The 25,582-nt window shown below is 44.6% G+C and overlaps 2 protein-coding genes across 4 annotated transcripts; one reads left to right on the forward strand and one right to left on the reverse strand.

Moving 5' to 3' along the window:
• On the reverse strand, window positions 1-10,455 carry LOC124258379 (DNA-directed RNA polymerase II subunit rpb1-like). Its single transcript, XM_046692472.1, has 6 exons — window positions 10,399-10,455; window positions 9,790-10,003; window positions 8,189-8,295; window positions 7,390-7,450; window positions 1,243-1,902; window positions 1-134 (listed from the first exon to the last, which is right to left on the reverse strand). The coding sequence occupies exons 1-6, from the start codon at window positions 10,453-10,455 to the stop codon at window positions 1-3; spliced, it is 1,233 nt and encodes a 410-aa protein (XP_046548428.1).
• Window positions 10,456-10,954: 499 nt separating this feature from the next.
• On the forward strand, window positions 10,955-24,142 carry LOC124258389. Of its 3 annotated transcripts, XM_046692484.1 has the most exons (12): window positions 10,955-11,030; window positions 11,367-11,406; window positions 11,976-12,032; window positions 12,929-13,030; window positions 14,594-14,650; window positions 15,549-15,650; window positions 17,318-17,374; window positions 20,233-20,334; window positions 21,424-21,480; window positions 22,362-22,442; window positions 22,768-22,922; window positions 24,053-24,142. In XM_046692484.1, exons 1-11 carry the CDS (start codon window positions 10,956-10,958, stop codon window positions 22,887-22,889), a joined length of 852 nt encoding a protein of 283 aa, XP_046548440.1. In that variant the 5' UTR covers window position 10,955; the 3' UTR covers window positions 22,890-22,922; window positions 24,053-24,142. The 3 variants fall into 3 exon arrangements, with proteins under 3 accessions (XP_046548440.1, XP_046548441.1, XP_046548442.1); XM_046692485.1 differs by lacking the exons at window positions 20,233-20,334; window positions 21,424-21,480; XM_046692486.1 differs by lacking the exons at window positions 15,549-15,650; window positions 17,318-17,374.
• The last annotated feature ends 1,440 nt before the right edge of the window (window positions 24,143-25,582 follow it).

The raw sequence follows: 25,582 nt of genomic DNA on the forward strand, positions 1-25,582 counted from the left end.
TTACATGATCTCATTCTGCACGATCTGGATGACTTGTTGGATTTCGGCCACAGTTTCGGCAGCAGCATTCTGGGCCTCCACAGCCTCGTTCTCGATACCGTTGGCGTAGTTGCGTATCAAAACCTTCTCGTCAGCTAGAAGTATAGTGGTGTTGGAGCAAGTACGGGTTGTTTGTGCATCGCAGAGATTTACAGGTTGTCACGCATACCACATCGTGTCAATGTTAGGACGAGGAAGATTTAAAGGTATACACATCTCGGACGCCCGCCGTATCTCAGGGCTCAGGCGTACATCGAGCACGGGGATGGTGCTGACAAACCTAATCGTGGCGGACCGGGATTCGAACTCCCAATCAAAGGTTTCTGTCGAGCACAGGACACGACTTTGCACAGAGACGCTTACAGTGAGTGAGTGAGTGAGTTTAGTTTTACGCCGCAATATTCCAGCTATATGGCGGCGGTCGGTAAATAATCGAGTCTGGAACATACAATCCAGTGATCAACAGCATGAGCTTCGGTCTGCGCAATTGGAAACCTGATCCCCCGATCCCGTTAGTCGCCCCTTATGACAAGCATGGCATGCTGAAGGCATCCCGGATCTTCACGGGTTCAGTCCTAAATAGTAACAGTTACAAACATGACACTGTCGTCAAGATACATACCAGAGAGAGTTTTCCCAGGGTTGTAGTAACTAGACGATGGTGAGTAGTAGTAGCTTGAGTAACCATAGTAACTAGACGATGGTGAGTAGTAGTAGCTTGAGTAACCATAGTAGCTGGACGAGGGTGGGTAGTAGTAGCTTGAGTAACCATAGTAACTAGACGATGGTGAGTAGTAGTAGCTTGAGTAGCCATAGTAACTGGACGATGGGGAATAGTAGTAGCTTGAGTAACCATAGTAGCTTGACGAGGGGGAGTAGTAGTAGCTTGAGTAACCATAGTAGCTAGAAGATGGGGAATAGTAGTAGCTTGAGTAACCATAGTAACTAGACGATGGTGAGTAGTAGTAGCTTGAGTAGCCATAGTAACTGGACGATGGGGAATAGTAGTAGCTTGAGTAACCATAGTAGCTTGACGAGGGGGAGTAGTAGTAGCTTGAGTAACCATAGTAGCTAGAAGATGGGGAATAGTAGTAGCTTGAGTAACCATAGTAGCTGGGCGATGGTGAGGAGTAGTAGCTTGAGTAACCATAGTAACTAGACGAGGGGGAGTAGTAGTAGCTTGAGTAACCATAGTAGCTTGACGAGGGGGAGTAGTAGTAGCTTGAGTAACCATAGTAGCTAGAAGATGGGAATAGTAGTAGCTTGAGTAACCATAGTAGCTGGGCGATGGTGAGGAGTAGTAGCTTGAGTAACCATAGTAACTAGACGAGGGGGAGTAGTAGTAGCTTGAGTAACCATAGTAGCTAGACAATGGTGAGTAGTAGTAGCTTGAGTAACCATAGTAGCTAGAAGATGGGGAATAGTAGTAGCTTGAGTAACCATAGTAGCTGGACGATGGTGAGTAGTAGTAGCTTGAGTAACCATAGTAACTAGACGATGGGGAGGAGTAGTAGCTTGAGTAACCATAGTAACTGGAAGATGGGGAATAGTAGTAGCTTGAGTAACCATAGTAGCTGGGCGATGGTGAGGAGTAGTAGCTTGAGTAACCATAGTAACTGGAAGATGGGGAATAGTAGTAGCTTGAGTAACCATAGTAGCTGGGCGATGGTGAGGAGTAGTAGCTTGAGTAACCATAGTAACTGGAAGATGGGGAATAGTAGTAGCTTGAGTAACCATAGTAGCTGGACGATGGTGAGGAGTAGTAGCTTGAGTAACCATAGTAACTAGACGAGGGGGAGTAGTAGTAGCTTGAGTAACCATAGTAGCTAGACGAGGGGGAGTAGTAGTAGCTTGATCCGTAATCTGAAAAAACACACAGATAAGGAAAGGGTAATTATGAACTCAAGTTAAACAGTGGAAGAGAGAGACGGGTGGTCTGTGTTGTAATGAAGCAAGTGGGTAAGTTATGACTGCATACTGTTCATCAGTTCTGTATTTGGTATATGGCCAGTAGGCCCCGACAGACCGCTGGTTGATAGTATGAGCACAATGACAAACAAGCAGTGACGTCATCAACACCTATTGAGAAGGAGGCCGGTGGAGTTGAAGCAAAGTGACATTGACAGCTTGAAACAACGTTCACCGTATGATGATGCGTTGTCATAACACCCGGTAACGGTCATCGTAGGATGCTACGCTGTCATAACACCCGGTAACGTTCACCGTAGGATGCTACGCTGTCACAGCACCCGGTAACGGTCATCGTAGGATGCTACTCTGTCATAACACCCGGTAACGGTCATCGTAGGATGCTACGCTGTCACAGCACCCGGTAACGGTCATCGTAGGATGCTACGCTGTCATAACACCCGGTAACGGTCATCGTAGGATGCTACTCTGTCATAACAGCCGGTAACGGTCATCGTAGGATGCTACTCTGTCACAGCACCCGGTAACGGTCATCGTAGGATGCTACGCTGTCACAGCACCCGGTAACGGTCATCGTAGGATGCTACGCTGTCATAACACCCGGTAACGGTCACCGTAGGATGCTACGCTGTCATAACACCCGGTAACGGTCATCGTAGGATGCTACGCTGTCATAACACCCGGTAACGGTCACCGTAGGATGCTACGCTGTCACAGCACACCCGGTAACGGTCACCGTAGGATGCTACGCTGTCATAACACCCGGTAACGGTCACCGTAGGATGCTACGCTGTCATAACACCCGGTAACGGTCACCGTAGGATGCTACGCTGTCATAACACCCGGTAACGGTCACCGTAGGATGCTACGCTGTCATAACACCCGATAACGGTCACCGTAGGATGCTACGCTGTCATAACACCCGGTAACGGTCACCGTAGGATGCTACGCTGTCATAACACCCGATAACGGTCACCGTAGGATGCTACGCTGTCATAACACCCGGTAACGGTCACCGTAGGATGCTACGCTGTCACAGCACCCGGTAACGGTCACCGTAGGATGCTACGCTGTCATAACACCCGGTAACGGTCACCGTAGGATGCTACGCTGTCATAACACCCGGTAACGGTCACCGTAGGATGCTACTCTGTCATAACACCCGGTAACGGTCACCGTAGGATGCTACTCTGTCACAGCACCCGGTAACGTTCGCCGTAGGATGCTACGCTGTCTTAGCACATGGCGGATCTTCCCGGGGCCCCAAGGGATCATAACCGTGTCTATGAGGAAGGGAATCATTCTCCGACGTTTTCAGAAAGAAGCCAGCATTTAGTCAGAACGTCCCCTGCAGCCCTGACGTGTTAAGACAATGATGACTGGAACCACGCACACACCCACGAAGGGATTCGAACCCAGGTCTCCGAGTGACGAGCGAACCCTTCAACATCCACGCTGAGCCTCAAGACGTCACCTCAAGTATATTTGTTTGAGACATTGTTACACACAGGAATCCACGAAAATGAAACGAAATACAGCCATAGTGTGCCTTATCAACACCTTATACCTAGGAACCTTCCAGCTCATCCCGGTATCAATGACACCTCGTGCATAGGTCAACATCCTTCACAGATAGTTTGACGTTCTGCCTGAGTCAGGTCTGGGAATTACAAACGACTTTTATTCCTCTACACTATGAGATCATTGAGTGCAATGGTGGGATGTGGCGGCTAGTTAAACTGACTGACTGACTGAGTTTGGTTTTACGCCGCTTTTAGCAATATTCCAGCAACATCACGGCGGGGGACACCAGAAATGGGCTTCACACATTGTACCCATGTGGGGATTCGAACCCGGGTCTTCGGCGTGACGGGCCAACGCTTTAACCACTAGGCTACCCCACCGCCCCCGGCTAGTTAAAGTTTACAGGAATATCCCCGAACCTTGACGCTGTAACCATAGGGACCAAAATTACCAACAGCAAACTGCGCTGGAATAGGTTCAGTGAGATCCAACCATTGCTGATCTTTGTGTGCAACTCACATGCTCTGTGCTACTCACATGCTCTGTGCTACTCACATGCACTGTGCACTATGGGGATCATTTGACAGATCACCAATTCAATGTTAAAAATATTGTCAACGAAACTGCCTGCACCTTCAATCCCAATAATCAGGATTTTGTCACATCGGGCATAGACGTCACTCCGATGACCACTTGAAGTTTTATTACTATTATTATAATCTACAAGTTCGGCCAAAGTCATATTTCTCGGCGAGCTGCTTCTGGGTAAGTCGAGACGGGCTTTAGAATCTTCAATGAGTAATGGTAATTGATCTCAGCAAATTAATTGATCCGTTTTCTCTGCCCATTCATCCAATGCTTGACAAAACATACCTAGGTCCTCTCATTAGCCACTCAGCTTGTAAAGGCGTTCTCAGGTACAGGCGTTCTCACACTGCTAATTACCTCCCAATTATTAAGTACTGGGACCAAAGAGATTACCCGTAACAGGATGTTAGTTGTCAACTGGCCTTTGACAGGTTGATTGACTATTTTAGTCCAATATGGGAAGAGGATGTCGGATTGTACAGATTAATAGTGTCATTGGGACCAGAAAATGGTGTCGGAATTCGAAATGTACAGATGTCGGATAATTCAATGCTTAAATGATGATAATATAGAGGAACGCTGCCGGGACCCCAAAAATATGTCGGAATTCACAGATTGTCGGATAATTCAGATGTCGGATTATACAGAGTCCACTCTATTTATATAGCGCCGAGTTCCAGGCTGCTCACAGGCACTTTGTTTTTCCTTCAATCATAGGGTGTCAGCCTCAACGGCACTTCGTATAATCAATCTCAACTCCCTGGGGCGCATACAACTCTTGCAGCCACCAGGCGCACAAAGGTAATGTGGTTTTCCCATCCTTACGAGGTACCCATTCACAGCTGGGTGGACTGGGATACATAGTCACAGTACTTTGTCCAAGTTTACTGCACGTTGCTGTACCCGCAACCAGATGTTTGCACGTATCCACCATCTGGTCATATACCAACGGATTCGTGGGTTCTTTTAAGTGTACAGGGTTGTGTACTGTACACAAGGGGTTCTGAGAACACTGAAAGAGTCTGCACACAAAGTTTGATCGTAATGTCAGACGTAAGCTGTGTAGATAGAGAGTAAGAACCAGGATGGTGCGTCACATAGAGAGGTCACATAGAGAGGAGGCCAAGAGATCTGATAGCAGTCCAAGTGTGATTGGTAGACAAGCGATCCCAAGCACCCAATACATTCAGGATCGTCTTAGTTCTTGTAAGCCAAGATCAACGTCAGAAACACTGGTACATAGTCATTATTTACCGGGACGGCATTCAACCACCTCCTCTACAACGTCGTCAGTAGGTGCGGCACTACATCAATCAAGGGTTTTGCAGCTCAACGTCTACCGACGGCACCGTCTGCGGTTTTCTTACGTCAACGTCAGACATCGTCATCGTTTTGGCGGTGGTACGATGAAGGTGTGGGGTGGAATTCGTGGGCCCAAGAGAACGTCTCTTTACGTCGTCAAAGATTTGTCTGGTGTCTATGATACAGAAACAGTCTGACAGTCTTCAGGGCTATACCAAATTCCTTTAGACAGGACCGCCTCCGTGATGTAGTGGTTAGAGCGTCCGTCCGGAGATCGGAGGGTTGCGGTTCGATCCCCGGCCGCGTCAAACAAAAAGACGTTAAAATATGGTACTTGTTGGTCCCTGCCTGGCGCTCGGCATTAATGGGTACAACAAGGACTGGTCTGCTCGGAGTCAGTATAATGTGTCTGAGTGGGGTATTCATGCTTCACTGCCGCATGGTATCTCAGTGGGCTAGCACTATAAAACCAGCTTAAGTCCGGGCTAGTACAAGCAGCCACACATATACACGCATGCACGTCGTCATATAAGCGATGCATTCTCAAGTACGATGTTAAACCCAATTTCACCTCACCTCACCTTCAGGCAGAGTGGCAGGCTGTTCCACAGATGTTCTGTTCAACAGCATGCCCAAAGGGTGTGTCGACGGACACGAGGTGGTTGCACTCCGTATTGGTGGTTGCACTCCGTACTGACGTAGAGACCGTGTGCAGTTTGTCTGACGTCTGACGTTATGTGTGAGACTTTGTGTCTCCTGCATTGCTTTGTACTTCCGGTACTCACAACTGACCAAACAATATTCCTAAGTATTATAACGAAATACTATAACTACATTCGTCTATTCCTAACTTTGTTTAGATTACATACCTTGCTTATGTCACCATTAAATTGTTTTGAGTAGTATATACGTCAGAGAAATAAATTTCGTGCACCAATGTCACATATACATCGGCTCTACACATTGCGTTAACAATAGTACCGTTGTATTGAGTACATGCGACGCAAGATGACATGTTCACAAAAGTATATGCAGCTTTTCCTTTCTGTCGAGCTGTCTTCCAGCAGATCCAAACACTATATTTCCCACATTTATAGGCACAACCGTGCATGCCCTTTTTGCTAAGATTGCAAAGAGCGTCACATTGTTCTGAAATATGGTAAGGCTTACAAAATATTGTATGATAGACATATGGCCAAGACAAATCATATTTAATGTTCCTTATAACCAAGGCTTCCGCTTCCGTTCAGGTGAACAAATACCTTGCCTTTGCGTGTGTCTGTGACGCGTGTCACGTGCTGGACTCTCCCTTTTCATAAATATTTTGTATCATTCCTATCTGAATCGTACATTGGAGAGGTTTTGATTTGCTCATTTTATTTATATAAAATGCCTACGTCCTAATTTCTATGGCCGACTTATAGCATATGTATTCAAGGCTCAACCACTGTTTGGACCAAGCAAATAAGTGACAATTCATTCATGATAATCGATCAACGTAATTGAGATTCGCCTCTTACGATAACATTTCTAACCAAATCACCACAGCCTACAAGCATGGATTGCTCAAAGTCAATCTTACCTAAATATCCATAGCCTACAAGCAGGCTCCACAGCCTATAACCACGGATTGCTCAAAGCCAAATCTAACGAGATCTCCACAGCCTACAAGCATGGATTGCTCGAAACTAATTCTAACACGGATTTCGAAACTAATTGCTAACCTAGATCTTCTTCTGGGGGAATACAAGTATGGGTTGCTCAGTCTAAGCTATTCGAAACAGGGATTGTTACTTCTTCACAGCCTACAAGCAGGGATTGCTCAAAGCCAAGTCTAAGCTACATCTTCACAGCCTACAAGCAGTGATTGCTCAAAGCCAGGTCTAACCTAGATATCCATAGCCTACAAGCAGGGATTGCTCAAAGCCAAGTCTAACCTAGATCCTCACGGGGTACAAGAATGGACTGCTTTAACCAATTGTGATGGTATGATAAAGCCTCACGTACATGCTTGTCTCTTCAGCCGAGAGTTCTCCTTGAGGAATGGGGAGTTGAGGAACTTACTGTCCTGTAAAAGAGAGGCATCAAACGTCATTTATTCAACACGTGTTTGAGGAATGCCTATTGGTGAGTAAGGACGATACTCTCATGTTAGCAGCTTTGCTCATTATACCTAGGCAATGTCCAGACCTCACTCATTAACGGGATTGGTTATCAAAATGCGCGCCATGAGGTCAGGTACCTAAACTCATTCATTATACATAGGGACACCGGCTCAATCATTGTACCCGTTATTGACACCCGCTCATTCATTATAGGGACGCCCGCCTATTGACACCCGCTCATTCATTATACCTAGGAACACCCACCTAGGACATTCTTCATTCATTATACCTATGTAAGCTGAAACTCACCTGAACACCCGCTCACTATTATACATACCTAGGGACATTATACCTAGGCCGCTCATTCATTATACCTAGGGACACCCGCTCACTCATTATACCTAGGCACGCCCACTCACTCACACCCCGCTCACTCATTATACCTAGGAACACGCCCGCTCACTCATTATCCTAGGGACACCCGCTCACTCATTATACCTAGGGACACCTACCCGCTCACTCATTATACCTAGGGACACCCGCTCACTCTCATTATACCTAGGGACACCCTGCTCACTCATTATACCTACGGACACCCGCTCACTCATTATACCTAGGGGACACCTAGGAACGCCTGATCACTCATTATACCTAGGGACACCGCTCTACTCATTATTACTAGGACTCAGCTGGACACTCACCTGAACTTCACCCGCTGCAAGGGTGACGAGCAACGCGACAATCAAACCGTGAGTGATCATGGTTGTTGATTTACCCAAGGACAGAGATCCGATTGCACTCATTTTACCTAGGGACAATCAAATATCTACACAGGATATGTTTATATAGTAAATATAGACGATCAATGACATGGTTGTTGTACAGCGATTGTAATACTGCAATGAAATATACACTTTATATAGCAAATATAGACGATCAATGACATTGTACAGCTACTGCCACCTACTAGTTGTGACAATGTTTTCCAGCGTGTAGCAATATGACCAAACATCAATGGCAGCTGGGGGAGCAGAGTGGAATCTGGTCCAACAAGGTGCGTGTTATTTGTCACTTTGCAGTAGGTTTCAGTACCCGCTGTCTGGACATAGCTCCATAACGTCACGTATGTGGACGTAGGCAATGCCGCGTGTTCCCAGGTCAACACAAATCACCTGGCAGAACATGCACTATTTCAATAATAATTCATCTGCTGTATTTACACAATTATTAGACAGAAACAGGTGCTTTAAGTGGTTAAGTCTATGATAACGATCAGCAAATCCATTTTTAGGCACCTAATCCTTCCATCGGTTTTGTCATAATTGAACTTTCAATGGCAATACTAAACCCTATATGGAGAGTCTCCACTGAGTGTGTCTTAAACAAAAGGTACATAATTAGGCTGGCCTATTGTCTGGAAGTGATGATATATCTTATCTAAAAAGTAACTAGGGAGAGGTCACCTTGCCTTGTCCTCGGCAATCATGGCATAACGTCAGGACTGGGCAACTCAAAGTCAGCATAATGTGTCTGAGTGAAGGATAACAGCTAAAATAAACACACAACAATAAAACCCATTTCAGCTCGCCTCATCATTCTCCCAACATATGTTAACAGTTGTGTAGTAAGTAGTGTCGTGGATGTAATACGTTGTGTAATACGTCATCTCTGGTGACAGAGCGGTTGTGATCTGATGGTGACAATGGCTAAGGTCTATAAAGCATTGTAAAGCCTTGCAGCTTGATGCGATATGGGTTTTAGTTTCAGATAATAGATGAATAATATGAGTATTATGTATAAATTAGGAATTTAAAAATGTTTCTATTTACTTATTTTTGAGAATACGTCCCTGCTGATGTGAAGGTCTTGTACAATGTAGTCACACGTCTTCATAGAGACTACAGGGCAAAACGTCATCTGTTCTTCTATGTCAAGCGGATAATGGAAGATCAACCCACATCCAAGTTATTACCGGTTATCTCACAGAACTCTCGACAATGGTCGTCCCCCGGACATGTCCCCAGTCAATGTGTGCTGTGTGTTCTGACACATTGAGCACCGTGGCCCAACTAGGGGTAGCTCTTCAGGAAGACAATACCAACATCAACCACTTCCAGGTTAATCAACAGCTTGGTGTAGCTCTTCAGGCAGAACGTTGGACAATACCAACATCAACCACTTCCAGGTTAATCAACAGCTTGGTGTAGCTCTTCTGGCAGAACGTTTGCCAATGCCAACATCAACCACTTCCAGGTTAATCAACAGCTTGGTGTAGTTCTTCTGGCAGAACGTTGGACAATACCAACATCAACCACTTCCAGGTTAATCAACAGCTTCTGGCAGAACGTTGGTTCCAGGTTAATAGCTCTTCTGGCAGAACGTTGGACAATACCAACATCAACCACTTCCAGGTTAATCAACAGCTTGGTGTAGCTCTTCTGGCAGAACGTTGGACAATACCAACGGACAATACCATCAACAAACTCCAGGTTAATCAACAGCTTGGTGTAGCTCTTCTGGCAGAAACCATTTCCAGGTTAATCAACAGCTTGGTGTAGCTCTTCTGGCAGAACGTTGGACAATACCAACGGTAACCATTTCCAGGTTAATCAACAGCTTGGTGTAGCTCTTCAGGTAGAATGTTGGACAATACCAACATCAACAAACTCCAGGTTAATCAACAGCTTGGTGTAGCTCTTCTGGCAGAACGTTGGACAATACCAACATCAACCACTTCCAGGTTAATCAACAGCTTGGTGTAGCTCGTTGGACAATACCACACATCAACCACTTCCAGGTTAATCAACAGCTTGGTGTAGCTCTTCTGGCAGAATGTTGGACAATACCAACATCAACCAACTCCAGGTTAATCAACAGGTGTAGCTCTTCAGGCAGAGACGTTGGACAATACCAGCATCAACCATCTCAAGGCAGCTAGGTGTAGCTCTTCAGGCACAATGGACCACATGAATCACCTCCAGGTTAATCAACAGCGTTGGTGTAGCTCTTCTGGCAGAACGTTGGACAATACCAACATCAACCACCTCCAGGTTAATCAACAGCTTAGTGTAGCTCTTCAGGTAGCTCAATACCAGGCAGAACGTTTGCCAATACCAACGGCAACTATCTTCAAGTTAATCAACAATAAGCCATCAAGATACACACCAGATATTGATCTACAAGTATTTAGCAGACAGTTATCGTCATTACAGCTTCAAGTTTACCTTACGTGTCTTGATAGTAGAACATACATACACGCAGTATGCCCCACACTAAATACCTTCACCCTGGCAGGGTACTGAAACTTAATGTTTTTGAAAATTTAGAATATACGGATTGCAAAAACCGCACCCACTTTCCCGGTCAGCTGGACTGACTACTGCCAGCTGGTGTTCTACGTCACAGACGGGGCGGGCAGGTTATATAAGACCATGCACCTCCTTCTAAGGCTTCAAGCGAAACTCCATGATGAGGTACTTTCTGGTGCTGGTGGCGTGTCTGCTTGCTTGGAGCCTTGTGAGAGCTGACGATGAAAGATCTGAGGTAAGACTTTTGGAGATGAGAGAGTGAGTGAGTGAGTGAGTGAGTGAGTGAGTGAGTGAGAGTGAGTGAGTGAGTGAGTGAGTGAGTGAGTGAGTGAGTGAGTGAGTGAGTGAGTGAGTGAGTGAGTGAGTGAGTGAGTGAGTGAGTGAGTGAGTGAGTGAGTGAGTGAGTGAGTGAGTGAGTGAGTGAGTGAGTGAGTGAGCGAGTGAGCGAGTGAGTGAGTCAGTGGAAGAGGTGAGTGAGTGAGTGAGTTACCAAATTTCTAACGGGGATTCGGCCAACAGAAATGACTCGGAAAGCGAGTTCCTCACAAAACTGTTTTTTCTCGTGGCGCAGATTGCAGAGAAGGCCGGCAATCGTCTGAAGCGCGGGGCAGGTACGTTGTCAAGTTGTATATTCATAGAATATTTTACAAAAGAAACACATTTCTCTATTATTAATGCGTCGTAGTGTTGTACATGATCATCACGTGTGTTCGAGTACCTTCAGGCCACAGGAATATAAATGACTTAGTGCAGCAAATTCCAAAACCGATAAACAACGTAGATTACAAAATAGAGTCGGGTGTGATGAACAGTTTTTGGGTGTGGTGAACAGTCGGGGGTGGTAAACGACCTGGTATGGTGAACAGTTGGGTGTGGTGAACAGTGGGGTGTGGTAAACTATCTTGTATGGTGAACAGTTGGGTGTGGTGAACAGTCGGGTGTGGTAAACGATCTTGTATGGCGAACAGTCGGGTGAGGTAAACGATCTTGTATGGGGAACAGTCGGGTGTGGTAAACTATCTTGTATGGCGAACAGTCTATTACCTTAACCTTTAAGTGTATTACATGTATTTACCACACTGTCAATGTAGGTGGTCTAATACTTTCAAGTAAGCTAACGACAGTCGCAAGATGCTTTGTGGACGGAAGCACTGTACCTACAAGCTAACTGTCATTTCAGGGTATACAACAGCGGCCTACTCTACAACTCCCTACCCCTACAAGCCATCTGCAACCGGTAAGACATGAGACAGTACGACACTTTTACAATTCCGACCAGTTGATGAAGTATACGGAGATGTACAAACAGAGATATCCAGTAGAAAATATATAGAGGATGATACATCGCTGGAGGTGGACATTCTTGTTCCACTTCCTCCGTCCCCTCTCGTATCTGTTTTAATATCTGTAATGTACAAGTTATGCGTTTTCTCAATACCTTGTGAAATCTTTCAGAATGGTAGAAGTTGGTTAACTTCGAGAAGCGGTTACGTCAGTATCTGAGGGTGTAAATCAACCCCACCCATATAGTTCAGGATCTGTACATTCCACGAAATCTGGGGCGGTGGGGTAGCCTAATGGTTAAAGCGTTGGCTCGTCACGCCGAAGACCCGGGTTCGAATCCCCACATGGGCACAATGTGTGAAGACCATTTCTGGTGTCCCCCGCCGTGATGTTGCTGGAATATTGCTAAAAGCGGCGTAAAACCAAACTCAGTCATTCAGTCCACGAAATCTATAACATATAGGAGACCATGAGACTGAAGAATTTAGGTAATAAGCCTCACCACACACGACCCCCTCACATTCTTCTGACTGTCACTATGCTAAGTTTCATTCGTGTTTCGGTCTAATTATTGACATATGCATTAGAGCTTTCAAAGTCAGCCTATGCTAGTTTCTTTTCTTTTAGGGTGTATATCATACCTACCTACCCTCGTCCTTTTCCGACAGTTCTATCACTGATTGTATTTCAAGCCGACATTTCAATGTCTGTTTGTTGGACATGATATATTTTCGTAAGAGACATGTATTGGTAAGTAAATCACGAACTGTGACTTTGCCAAACTGATGTTCCAGACACACTTTGCTTTTACATCCGGAGCTGCCGTCAACTATATGTGTATCATTCCAGGGTACACTAAAGTGGCCTACTCTACAACTCCCTACCCCCAAAAGTCATCAACAACCAAAAAGAAGTCTAGGTTTCCCTGGAACCGTGGCAAGCGTCAAGCATGTAAGATCTCTTATTGACCACTGTACTGGATCTCTGAGCTCTTCCCACAGGTTCACTTGCCAGACTTCCCTGAAAGCTGACAGGGGAGATTCCTGTTGTCACCAACTGCTCGTCTTCGTTATGACCTCACTTCCACATTTAAATATAACACTAACGGTTTAACAATGTTGCCCCTTTGTCCTCCGCAACGTAACGAGGATTGTCAATGACAAGATAACGTTCTCCTATCAAGACCGTTGGCTACATCATGAAGTCGGGTATGGTAGACAACCGGGTATGGTGAACAATTGGGTGCGGAGAGCGATTGGGTATGGTGAACAATCGGGTATGGTGAACAATGGTGTATAGTGAAAAATTGAACAATTGGGTATGGTGAACAATTGGGTGCGGAGATCGATTGGGTATGGTGAACAATGGTGTATAGTGAACAATCGGGCATGGGAACAATCAGGCATGGTGAACAGTGGAGTATGGTGAACAATCGGGTATGGTGAACAATGGAGTATGGTGAACAATCGGGTATGATGAACAATGGGGTACGGAGAACAATCAGATATGGTGAACAATGGTGTATAGTGAGCAATCGGGTGTGGTGAACAATCAGGCATGGTGAACAATCAGGTATGGTGAACAATTGCACATGGCGAACAATGGAGTATGGTGAACAATGGGGTATGGTGAACAATCGGGTATGGTGAACAATCGGGTATGGTGAACAATGGTGTATAGTGAACAATCGGGCATGGTGAACAATCAGGTATGGTGAACAATGGTGTATAGTGAACAATCGGGCATGGTGAACAATCAGGTATGGTGAACAATTGGGTATGGTGAACAATCGATCATGGTGAACAATGAGGTATGGTTAACAATGGTGTATAGTGAACAATCGGGCATGGTGAACAATAAGGTATGGTGAACAATTGGGTATGGTGAACAATCGGGCATGGTGAACAATGGGATACAGGGGACAGTCTAGTGTGGTGAACAGTTGTGTGTCGTGAACAGTCGGGTTTGGTGAACAGTTACTTGTGGTGAACAGTCAGTTGTTGATTGTTGTGCTCGAGCATCTTCAGGCCACGGGAATATAACTGACTTATTGCATTAACTTCTAAACCCGATAAGCAACGCAGATTACGAGTGAGTGAGTTTAGTTTTACACCGCACTCAGCAATATTCCAGATATATGGCGGCGGTCTGTAAATAATCGAGTCTGGACCAGACAATCCAGTGATCAACGGCATGAGCATCGATCTGCACAACTGGCAACCGATGACATGTGCCAACCAAGCCAGCGAGCCTGACCACCCGATCCCGTTAGTCGCCTCTTACGACAAGTATGGGTTACTGAAGGGGCATTCTAACTCGGACCTTCACGGGTGCAGATTACGACATAGAGACAAGACTTCTAAGACTTCAGAACTCAAAATATAATATGTATGTACCACACACTGTCAGTGTGGGCGGTTCCTCATACGTCTCATATTTTCAAGTAAGCTAACGACAGTCGCAAGATGCTTTGTGGACGGAAGCACTATACCTACAAGCTAACTGTCATTTCAGGGTATACAACAGCGGCCTACTCTACAACTCCCTACCCCTACAAGCCATCTGCAACCGGTAAGACATGAGACAGTACGACACTTTTACAATTCCGACCAGTTGATGAAGTAAACGGAGATGTACAAATAGAGATACCCAGTAGAAGATATATAGAGGATGATATATCGCTGGAGGTGGACATTCTTGTTCCACTTCCTCCGTCCCCTCTCGTATCTGTTTTAATATCTGTAATGTACAAGTTATGCGTTTTCTCAATACCTTGTGAAATCTTTCAGAATGGTAGAAGTTGGTTAACTCCGAGAAGTGGTTACGTCAGTATCTGAGGGTGTAAAACAACCCCACCCATATAGTTCAGGATCTGTACATTCCACGAAATCTGGGGCGGTGTACTGCCTAATGGTTAAAGCGTTGGCTCGTCACGCCGAAGACCCCGGTTCGAATCCCCACATGGGCACAATGTGTGAAGACCACTTCTGGTGTCCCCCGCCGTGATGTTGCTGGAATATTGCTAAAAGCGGCGTAAAACCAAACTCAGTCAGTCAGTCCACGAAATCTATAACATATGGGAGACCATGAGACTGAAGAATTTAGGTAATAAGCCTCACCACACACACGACCCCCTCACATTCTTCTGACTGTCACTAGGCTAAGTTTCATTCGTGTTTCGATCTAATTATTGACATATGCATTAGAGCTTTCAAAGTCAGCCTATGCTAGTTTCTTTTCGTTTAGGGTGTATATCATACCTACCTACCCTCGTCCTTTTCCGACAGTTCCATCGGTGATTGTATTTCAAGCCGACATTTCAATGTCTGTTTGTTGGACATGATTTATTTTCGTAAGAGACATGTATTGGTAAGTAAACCACGAACTGTGACTTTGCCAAACTGATGTTCCAGACACACTTTGCTTTTTACATCCGGAGCTGCCGTCAACTATATGTGTATCATTCCAGGGTACACTAAAGTGGCCTACTCTACAACTCCCTACCCCCAAAAGTCATCAACAAACAAAAAGAAGTCTTGGTTTGCCTTGGGACGTGGCAAGCGTCAAGCATGTAAGATCTCTTATTGACCACTGTACTGGATCTCTGAGCTCTTCCCACAGGTTCACTTGCCAGACTTCCCTGAAAGCTGACAGGGGAGATTCCTGTTGTCACCAACTGCTCGTCTTCGTTATGACCTCACTTCCACATTTAAATATAACGCTAACGGTTTAACAATGTTGCCCCTTTGTCCTCCGCAACGTAACGAGGATTGTCAATGACAAGATAACGTTCTCCTATCAAGACCGTTGGCTACATCATGAAGTCGGGTATGGTAGACAACCGGGTATGGTGAACAATTGGGTGCGGAGAGCGATTGGGTATGGTGAACAATCGGGTATGGTGAACAATGGTGTATAGTGAAAAATTGGACATAGCGAACAATGGGGTATGGCGAACAATGGGATGTGGTGAACAATCGGGTGTGGTGAACAATAGGGTACGGAGAACAATTGGGTATGGTGAACAATTGGGTGCGGAGATCGATTGGGTATGGTGAACAATGGTGTATAGTGAACAATCGGGCATGGGAACAATCAGGCATGGTGAACAGTGGAGTATGGTGAACAATCGGGTATGGTGAACAATGGAGTATGGTGAACAATCGGGTATGATGAACAATGGGGTACGGAGAACAATCAGATGTGGTGAACAATGGTGTATAGTGAACAATCGGGTGTGGTGAACAATCAGGCATGGTGAACAATCAGGCATGGTGAACAATCAGGTATGGTGAACAATTGCACATGGCGAACAATGGAGTATGGTGAACAATCGGGTATGGTGAACAATCGGGTATGGTGAACAATCAGAGAACAATCAGGTATGGTGAACAATGGTGTATAGTGAACAATCGGGCATGGTGAACAATCAGGTATGGCGAACAATGGTGTATAGTGAACAATCGGGCATGGTGAACAATCAGGTATGGTGAACAATTGGGTATGGTGAACAATCGATCATGGTGAACAAGGTATGGTGAACAATGGATGGTGTATAGTGAACAATCGGGCATGGTGAACAATCGGGCATGGTGAACAATTGGGTATCGTGAACAATTGGGTATGGTGGTGAACAATGGGATACAGGGACAGTCTAGTGTGGTGAACAGTTGTGTGTCGTGAACAGATGGGTTTGGTGAACAGTTACTTGTGGTGAACAGTCAGTTGTTGATTGTTTGTGCTCGAGCATCTTCAGGCCACGGGAATATAATTGACTTATTGCATTAACTTCTAAACCCGATAAGCAGCGCAGATTACGAGTGAGCGAGTTTAGTTTTACGCCGCACTCAGCAATATTCCAGCTATACGGCGGTGGTCTGTAAATAATCGAGTCTGGACCAGACAATCCAGTGATCAACAGCATGAGCATCGATCTGCGCAATTGGGAACCGATGTGCCAACCAAGCCAGCGAGCCTGACCACCCGATCCCGTTAGTCGCCTCTTACGACAAGCATGGGTTACTGAAGGTGCATTCTAACTCGGACCTTCACGGGTGCAGATTACGACATAGAGACAAGACTTCTAAGACTTCAGAACTCAAAATATAATATGTATGTACCACACACTGTCAGTGTGGGCGGTTCCTCATACGTCTCATATTTTCAAGTAAGCTAACGACAGTCGCAAGATGCTTTGTGGACGGAAGCACTATACCTACAAGCTAACTGTCATTTCAGGGTATACAACAGCGGCCTACTCTACAACTCCCTACCCCTACAAGCCATCTGCAACCGGTAAGACATGAGACAGTACGACACTTTTACAATTCCGACCAGTTGATGAAGTAAACGGAGATGTACAAATAGAGATACCCAGTAGAAGATATATAGAGGATGATATATCGCTGGAGGTGGACATTCTTGTTCCACTTCCTCCGTCCCTCTCGTATCTGTTTTAATATCTGTAATGTACAAGTTATGCGTTTTCTCAATACCTTGTGAAATCTTTCAGAATGGTAGAAGTTGGTTAACTCCGAGAAGTGGTTACGTCAGTATCTGAGGGTGTAAAACAACCCCACCCATATAGTTCAGGATCTGTACATTCCACGAAATCTGGGGCGGTGTACTGCCTAATGGTTAAAGCGTTGGCTCGTCACGCCGAAGACCCGGGTTCGAATCCCCACATGGGCACAATGTGTGAAGACCATTTCTGGTGTCCCCCGCCGTGATGTTGCTGGAATATTGCTAAAAGCGGCGTAAAACCAAACTCAGTCAGTCAGTCCACGAAATCTATAACATATAGGAGACCATGAGACTGATGAATTTAGGTAATAAGCCTCACCACACACGACCCCCTCACATTCTTCTGACTGTCACTAGGCTAAGTTTCATTCGTGTTTCGATCTAATTATTGACATATGCATTAGAGCTTTCAAAGTCAGCCTATGCTAGTTTCTTTTCTTTTAGGGTGTATATCATACCTACCTACCCTCGTCCTTTTCCGACAGTTCTATCACTGATTGTATTTCAAGCCGACATTTCAATGTCTGTTTGTTGGACATGATATATTTTCGTAAGAGACATGTATTGGTAAGTAAATCACGAACTGTGACTTTGCCAAACTGATGTTCCAGACACACTTTGCTTTTTACATCCGGAGCTGCCGTCAACTATATGTGTATCATTCCAGGGTACACTAAAGTGGCCTACTCTACAACTCCCTACCCCAAAAGTCATCAACAACCAAAAGAAGTCTAGGTTTCCTGGAACCGTGGCAAGCGTCAAGCATGTAAGATCTCTTATTGACCACTGTACTGGATCTCTGAGCTCTTCCCACAGGTTCACTTGCCAGACTTCCCTGAAAGCTGACAGGGGAGATTCCTGTTGTCACCAACTGCTCGTCTTCGTTATGACCTCACTTCCACATCTAAATATAACGCTGACGGTTTAACAATGTTGTCCCTTCGTCTTCCGCAACGTAACGAGGATTGTCAATGACAAGATAACGTTCTCCTATCAAGACCGTTGGCTACATCGTGAAGTCGGGTATGGTAGACAATCGGGTATGGTGAACAATTGGGTGCGGAGAACAATCAGGTATGGTGAACAATGGTGTATAGTGAACAATCGGGCATGGTGAACAATCAGGTATGGTGAACAATTGGGTATGGTGAACAATCAGGTATGGTGAACAATAAGGTATGGTGAACAATGAGATGTGGTGAACAATCGGGCATGGTGAACAATCAGGTATCGTGAACAATTGGGTATGGTGAACAATGGGATACAGGAGACAGTCTAGTGTGGTGAACAGTTGTGGGTCGTTAACAGATGGGTATGGTGAACAGTTACTTGTGGTGAACATTCGGTTGTTGATTGCTGTGCTCGAGCATCTTCAGGCCACGGGAATATAATTGACTTATTGCATTAACTTCTAAACCCGATAAGCAGCGCAGATTACGAGTGAGCGAGTTTAGTTTTACGCCGCACTCAGCAATATTCCAGCTATACGGCGGTGGTCTGTAAATAATCGAGTCTGGACCAGACAATCCAGTGATCAACAGCATGAGCATCGATCTGCGCAATTGGGAACCGATGTGCCAACCAAGCCAGCGAGCCTGACCACCCGATCCTGTTAGTCGCCTCTTACGACAAGCATGGGTTACTGAAGGTTCATTCTAACCCGCACCTTCAAGGATGAAGATTACGAAATGGAGACACGACTTCAAAAATTTCAGAACTCACAATATTACATGTATTACCACACTGTCAATGTGGGCGGTTCACCATACGTCTCTTATTTTCAAGTAAGCTAACGACAGTCGCAAGATGCTTTGTGGACGGAAGCACTGTACCTACAAGCTAACTGTCATTTCAGGGTATACAACAGCGGCCTACTCTACAACTCCATACCCCTACAAACCATCTGCAACCGGTAAGGCATGAGACAGCACGACACTTTTACAATTCCGACCAGTTGATGAAGTAAACGGAGATGTACAAACAGAGATATCCAGTAGAAGATATATAGAGGATGATACATCGCTGGAGGTGGACATTCTTGTTACGGGTCCTCCGTCCTCTCTCGTATCTGTTAAATATCTGTACTTTACAACTTATGCGTTTTCTCAATACCTTGTGAAATCTGTCAGAATGGCAGAAGTTGGTTAACTCCGAGAAGTGGTTACGTCAGTATCTGAGGGTATAAATCAATCCCACCCATATAGTACAATATCTGTACAATCCTCGAAATCTATGATATATAGGATATCATGAGACTGATGAATTTAGTTAATAAGTCTCACCACACACGACCCCCTCACATTCTTCTGACTGTCACTAGGCTAAGTTTCATTCGTGTTTCGATCTAATTATTGACATATGCATTAGAGCTTTCAAAGTCAGCCTATGCTAGTTTCTTTTCTTTTAGGGTGTATATCATACCTACCTACCCTCGTCCTTTTCCGACAGTTCTATCACTGATTGTATTTCAAGCCGACATTTCAATGTCTGTTTGTTGGACATGATATATTTTCGTAAGAGACATGTATTGGTAAGTAAATCACGAACTGTGACTTTGCCAAACTGATGTTCCAGACACACTTTGCTTTTTACATCCGGAGCTGCCGTCAACTATATGTGTATCATTCCAGGGTACACTAAAGTGGCCTACTCTACAACTCCCTACCCCCAAAAGTCATCAACAACCAAAAAGAAGTCTAGGTTTCCCTGGAACCGTGGCAAGCGTCAAGCATGTAAGATCTCTTATTGACCACTGTACTGGATCTCTGAGCTCTTCCCACAGGTTCACTTGCCAGACTTCCCTGAAAGCTGACAGGGGAGATTCCTGTTGTCACCAACTGCTCGTCTTCGTTATGACCTCACTTCCACATCTAAATATAACGCTGACGGTTTAACAATGTTGTCCCTTCGTCTTCCGCAACGTAACGAGGATTGTCAATGACAAGATAACGTTCTCCTATCAAGACCGTTGGCTACATCGTGAAGTCGGGTATGGTAGACAATCGGGTATGGTGAACAATTGGGTGCGGAGAACAATCAGGTATGGTGAACAATGGTGTATAGTGAACAATCGGGCATGGTGAACAATCAGGTATGGTGAACAATTGGGTATGGTGAACAATCAGGTATGGTGAACAATAAGGTATGGTGAACAATGAGATGTGGTGAACAATCGGGCATGGTGAACAATCAGGTATCGTGAACAATTGGGTATGGTGAACAATGGGATACAGGAGACAGTCTAGTGTGGTGGACAGTTGTGGGTCGTTAACAGATAGGTATGGTGAATAGTTACTTGTGGTGAACATTCGGTTGTTGATTGCTGTGCTCGAGCATCTTCAGGCCACGGGAATATAATTGACTTATTGCATTAACTTCTAAACCCGATAAGCAGCGCAGATTACGAGTGAGCGAGTTTAGTTTTACGCCGCACTCAGCAATATTCCAGCTATACGGCGGTGGTCTGTAAATAATCGAGTCTGGACCAGACAATCCAGTGATCAACAGCATGAGCATCGATCTGCGCAATTGGGAACCGATGTGCCAACCAAGCCAGCGAGTCTGACCACCCGATCCTGTTAGTCGCCTCTTACGACAAGCATGGGTTACTGAAGGTTCATTCTAACCCGCACCTTCAAGGATGAAGATTACGAAATGGAGACACGACTTCAAAAATTTCAGAACTCACAATATTACATGTATTACCACACTGTCAATGTGGGCGGTTCACCATACGTCTCTTATTTTCAAGTAAGCTAACGACAGTCGCAAGATGCTTTGTGGACGGAAGCACTGTACCTACAAGCTAACTGTCATTTCAGGGTATACAACAGCGGCCTACTCTACAACTCCATACCCCTACAAACCATCTGCAACCGGTAAGGCATGAGACAGCACGACACTTTTACAATTCCGACCAGTTGATGAAGTAAACGGAGATGTACAAACAGAGATATCCAGTAGAAGATATATAGAGGATGATACATCGCTGGAGGTGGACATTCTTGTTCCACTTCCTCTGTCCTCTCAGTACTTTACAAGTTATGCATTTTCTCAATACCTTGTGAAATCTGTCAGAATGGTAGAAGTTGGTTAACTCCGAGAAGTGGTTACGTCAGTATCTGAGGGTGTAAATCAATCCCACCCATACAGTACAGGATCTGTACAATCCTCGAATTATAAAAATCATATTATGCGATCTATGAAAAAGTACTAAAATTAAGTCATGTGGGTGTGGTTTATTTTCTTGTTATCTCGCCAATGCAACATAAATGGTTGTGCGAAGAAAGTCTATTCTTGATTGTGATTACTTGTTTATATATTTTGTCCCCCAAAATGCTTAAAAAGATCGTTTACTGGACGTAAGTGACATGTCGTCATATTTGAACATCCTCTCCCAACGCTCTTAAAAAGCACACCAGAAATTATTATCAGTAAATAAATTAAAAGAATAAAAAAAACGAGAAATATTATTCGCTTAAACTGTGAAACCTTTGCAGGTAGAAATAGAACCTGTTTTCGGCTCACCCTTACAGAGAAGAACAAGGTATTGAAAAATATTTCGGAGAAGTTTGATAAAATTTGATAATGATTTTCTGTACGATCCCTTCTCAACCGCACCCTCCCTTTCTCGCTGTCCTCGGAGAGTCCAATACATTAATACATTCCTATCCCGAGATGTACCATTCTTCCTGTAGTGTACTGTTTGTTGTACTCCAGCGACTACCTGCCCTGAAACATGTTCTTGGTATTGTGACAGATTACACAGCCTCCTACCAGTATATGACCACCAAATATCCGGACTACCAAACAGCTGGCTACAGTGGTTCCAGTGGTCAAGGTAACATTTCATTTCTGCAGACATTATCTCTTTGTGAAGCGAACACCATTCTCTCGATACCATATAGGATGGTGTAACATTCACAAGGGTTCTTACCGAGGTTTGTTTATATTTGTTGGCTCTGTTTGTCTGGAAGTCCAGGAACATCCGAGGTATCACTTATCCCAGTTTTCCCTGTGCATTGGGAACTTAGTGTTGTGTGTAAGCTCACTTCTCAAGCGGGAACAGTGTAATTGAACAAGGAATTGTAGAGGGGCCAACTATGGTTACAGCAGGAACAATGTAATTGAACAAGGTGTTGTAAAGGGGCCAACTATGGTTACAGCGGGGACAATGAACCAGCTGGTCAACCAGGGGCAGATACTGCTGCAGGAGGCCCAGGGCGCCTTGACTGATGCCCAAGCAGCAGCGGGCTATGTGAGGCAGCTGGAGGAAACCCTGCTTTGAAGACACAGGGCGACAGTGTACTCACAACACGAGGTAAGGAATACCCTCTTTATGATATGTAGGTCGATTGTGAATAAAGAAACATATTTCCAGAAAATTCTTTTTGACTAAGGTTTTGCTTAAATAACGTCAAATTCGAATCTCTGGATACTGTGGTCATAATCCTGGTGACGGCTGAATCTGAAACTTCTTAAGTGGGATGTTGGACCTTGCCTGTGAACTGATTATGTTTTGGTCTCTGGATCCATGAACTCGTGTCTCCTGACCTTCTAGCAGGTTTAGCAGGTAGTTTAGACACACACAGGTGCTATAGTCCGTTTGGGTTCAAATGAGAACGACAAATGATTAAATAACTCGAAATTGGGATAAGTCCACAAAACATAAATGAGACTCCTGGTCCTGAAACCTCGGTACCCAACAGGATCTGAAATCTGACGTTTTTTGATTGATCACGGAAAAAGGGGTTTAAGGAACTGTGTTCTGCTGCTGTTCCACCAGCCGTTTGTCACCCTTCGGTGTGAAGCGTGAAAATAGCACAATATTACATGATGTTTCTTAAACAACTTTTTCAGCCAAATGGACAAAATATGATTAGGTGCAAACAAACAATACTCTTTCTTTCTATCGTGAGGTGTTTAATAACTTCTCCCAATCCTTTAGGGACACAACCCTGCTTTCTATCGTGAGGTGTTTAATAACTTCTCCCAATCCTTTAAGGACACAACCCTGCTTTCTATCGTGAGGTGTTTAATAACTTCTCCCAATCCTTTAAGGACACAACCCTGCTTTCTATCGTGAGGTGTTTAATAACTTCTCCCAATCCTTTAAGGACACAACCCTGCTTTCTATCGTGAGGTGTTTAATAACTTCTCCCAATCCTTTAAGGACACAACCCTGCTTTCTATCGTGAGGTGTTTAATAACTTCTCCCAATCCTTTAAGGACACAACCCTGCTTTCTATCGTGAGGTGTTTAATAACTTCTCACAAACCTTTAAGGACACAACCCTGCTGTATATCTAGGTCAGTGTGTGACGTGCTGCAGCACACCTATCTATACCTTTGACAGAAACAACTGTCACCCCTGCAGCCATATTGCTTATGATGTCGGCGAAACATTTTGAACACCCAAAGTAAATCATATTCTTCTATTTGTTTCTTACAGAATTATGGACTGGGCGATCACATTCCTATTAGCAGATAATGTATTTGTTCTGTGTGACTGATAATAAAAAACGTTAACTGCAAAAAAGTATGTTTTGACAACCTTGGTTTTCTTTATAGCACTGTTCATATAGAACTGCTCATATACAATTGCTCACCAAAACGGACCAATGGTCGGACTGTGTGAAGGCACCATGGTATGGCTATGAGCGCACGTGAACTGTGAAGCTGTGACAGGTTGAGGACGGTGGAAAACGATCGATTTGTGTTTTAGTTAATCTGCTGTAGGCTTTAGAGGCTCGGAATTCAATTCAGATGTTTGATTTTTCATTCAACTTTCTTCATTTCTTTACACAGAAGGGAATCACGTTTAGTCTAGGCAAGAGATTCGTATAGTGATCTAGTTGATATTTACCAGTACGTTTAGATAAACAAATATCAACGGGGTAGTTCCACTGTCCAGTATTCCCTAGTATCATATCCACATCGACAGAGCTGAATGATCACACCTGTAGCAGTAGGCAGTATTTAGCATTTACTTAAAGCAACATAACACCCATGTGATGGCGGCCTGTACAGAATAGAGTCAGGATCAGTGGACGACGAAGAATCTACCATATATTGTGTTGACCTCATGACAAGCATTGGCGCGGTGGGGACTATTCTGAAGATGACAAACAGATACAGAGGCAGGAGGAGCAACTCTTCTAGGTTTGAATCGATTTGAACCTCTGGACATGGAGGTCAGTCCTCCACTCCCTGTTCATAGTAGGCCTCCCACACACTCACAACAACCAGCCGAACCACCATTAACGGTTATCACCATGGAATACAGTGGAATTGCAGAGGACTAGAAAAATATATATATTTGCAGTTATTGTCACAAGATTTGAAGCCATGGCCATTCTGGTTACAGGAAACGAACTTAAGAAATACAGATGGATACAACATGAGACAGAATGATTCCTATTTCTTTTAATGTTCAGCTGCATTAGTCCACAATGGCTAGCAGCTGAAGGGAGGGAGACAATCCAGCTAGGGTCAAGGGCTCGTGGTCTCAAGAATGGTGCTCTACCTTCAGTTGCAAGCAATGTTTTCATATTGTATTGTGCTGTATAGCGATATATGATTGAAACCAAGTCTTAAATGAAAAACAGTCACACTCTCGCTGTTTTACTGCCCACTGTTAACAGATTTTATAGACTGAATTGATGGCGGTGACACTTGGTCCTGTGCATAGAGCTCAGGTCACAAATCAGGTGAAATTAAGCAACCCTGGGTTCGGCGAGTTCTTGGATGGGTGACCGTGTTTGGCAGCTTGAGTCCTGAGAGTTCCTAAGACTTCAGTCCTGCCCCCACAACGAAGCATGATACACGTGGTCTCATCTTTGGCAAGTGAGTTTGTTCAAAATTGCCTCTGTCCACCCAGCAGAAATTGGGTACCCAATGGAATAAGTTATGTGACTATAACCCATAGCCCATAACAGAAAGCTTGGGTTATCCGGGTAATAATCATCAGATTGTTTGGCTG

Source organism: Haliotis rubra, unplaced genomic scaffold (genome assembly GCF_003918875.1).
Source record: "Haliotis rubra isolate DU_JTF1 unplaced genomic scaffold, ASM391887v1 Scf690, whole genome shotgun sequence".
In the NCBI taxonomy this organism is placed as follows: Eukaryota; Metazoa; Mollusca; class Gastropoda; order Lepetellida; family Haliotidae; genus Haliotis; species Haliotis rubra.

Excerpts from the sequence above, each read along its gene's own strand:
- LOC124258379 (XM_046692472.1), bottom strand. The coding sequence starts at position 10,455 with ATGTGGTCCATTGTGCCTGAAGAGCTACACCTAGCTGCCTTGAGATGG. Across the intron at positions 7,451-8,188 it reads TTGCAGCGGGTGAAGTTCAG|GACAGTAAGTTCCTCAACTC; the intron begins GTGAGTGTCCAG and ends TCTCTTTTACAG. Across the intron at positions 1,903-7,389 it reads TCGGCTGAAGAGACAAGCAT|ATTACGGATCAAGCTACTAC; the intron begins GTACGTGAGGCT and ends GTGTTTTTTCAG.
- LOC124258389 (XM_046692484.1), top strand. The coding sequence starts at position 10,956 with ATGAGGTACTTTCTGGTGCTGGTGGCGTGTCTGCTTGCTTGGAGCCTT. Across the intron at positions 17,375-20,232 it reads CTACAAGCCATCTGCAACCG|GGTACACTAAAGTGGCCTAC; the intron begins GTAAGACATGAG and ends GTATCATTCCAG. Across the intron at positions 22,443-22,767 it reads CAGTGGTTCCAGTGGTCAAG|CGGGGACAATGAACCAGCTG; the intron begins GTAACATTTCAT and ends CTATGGTTACAG.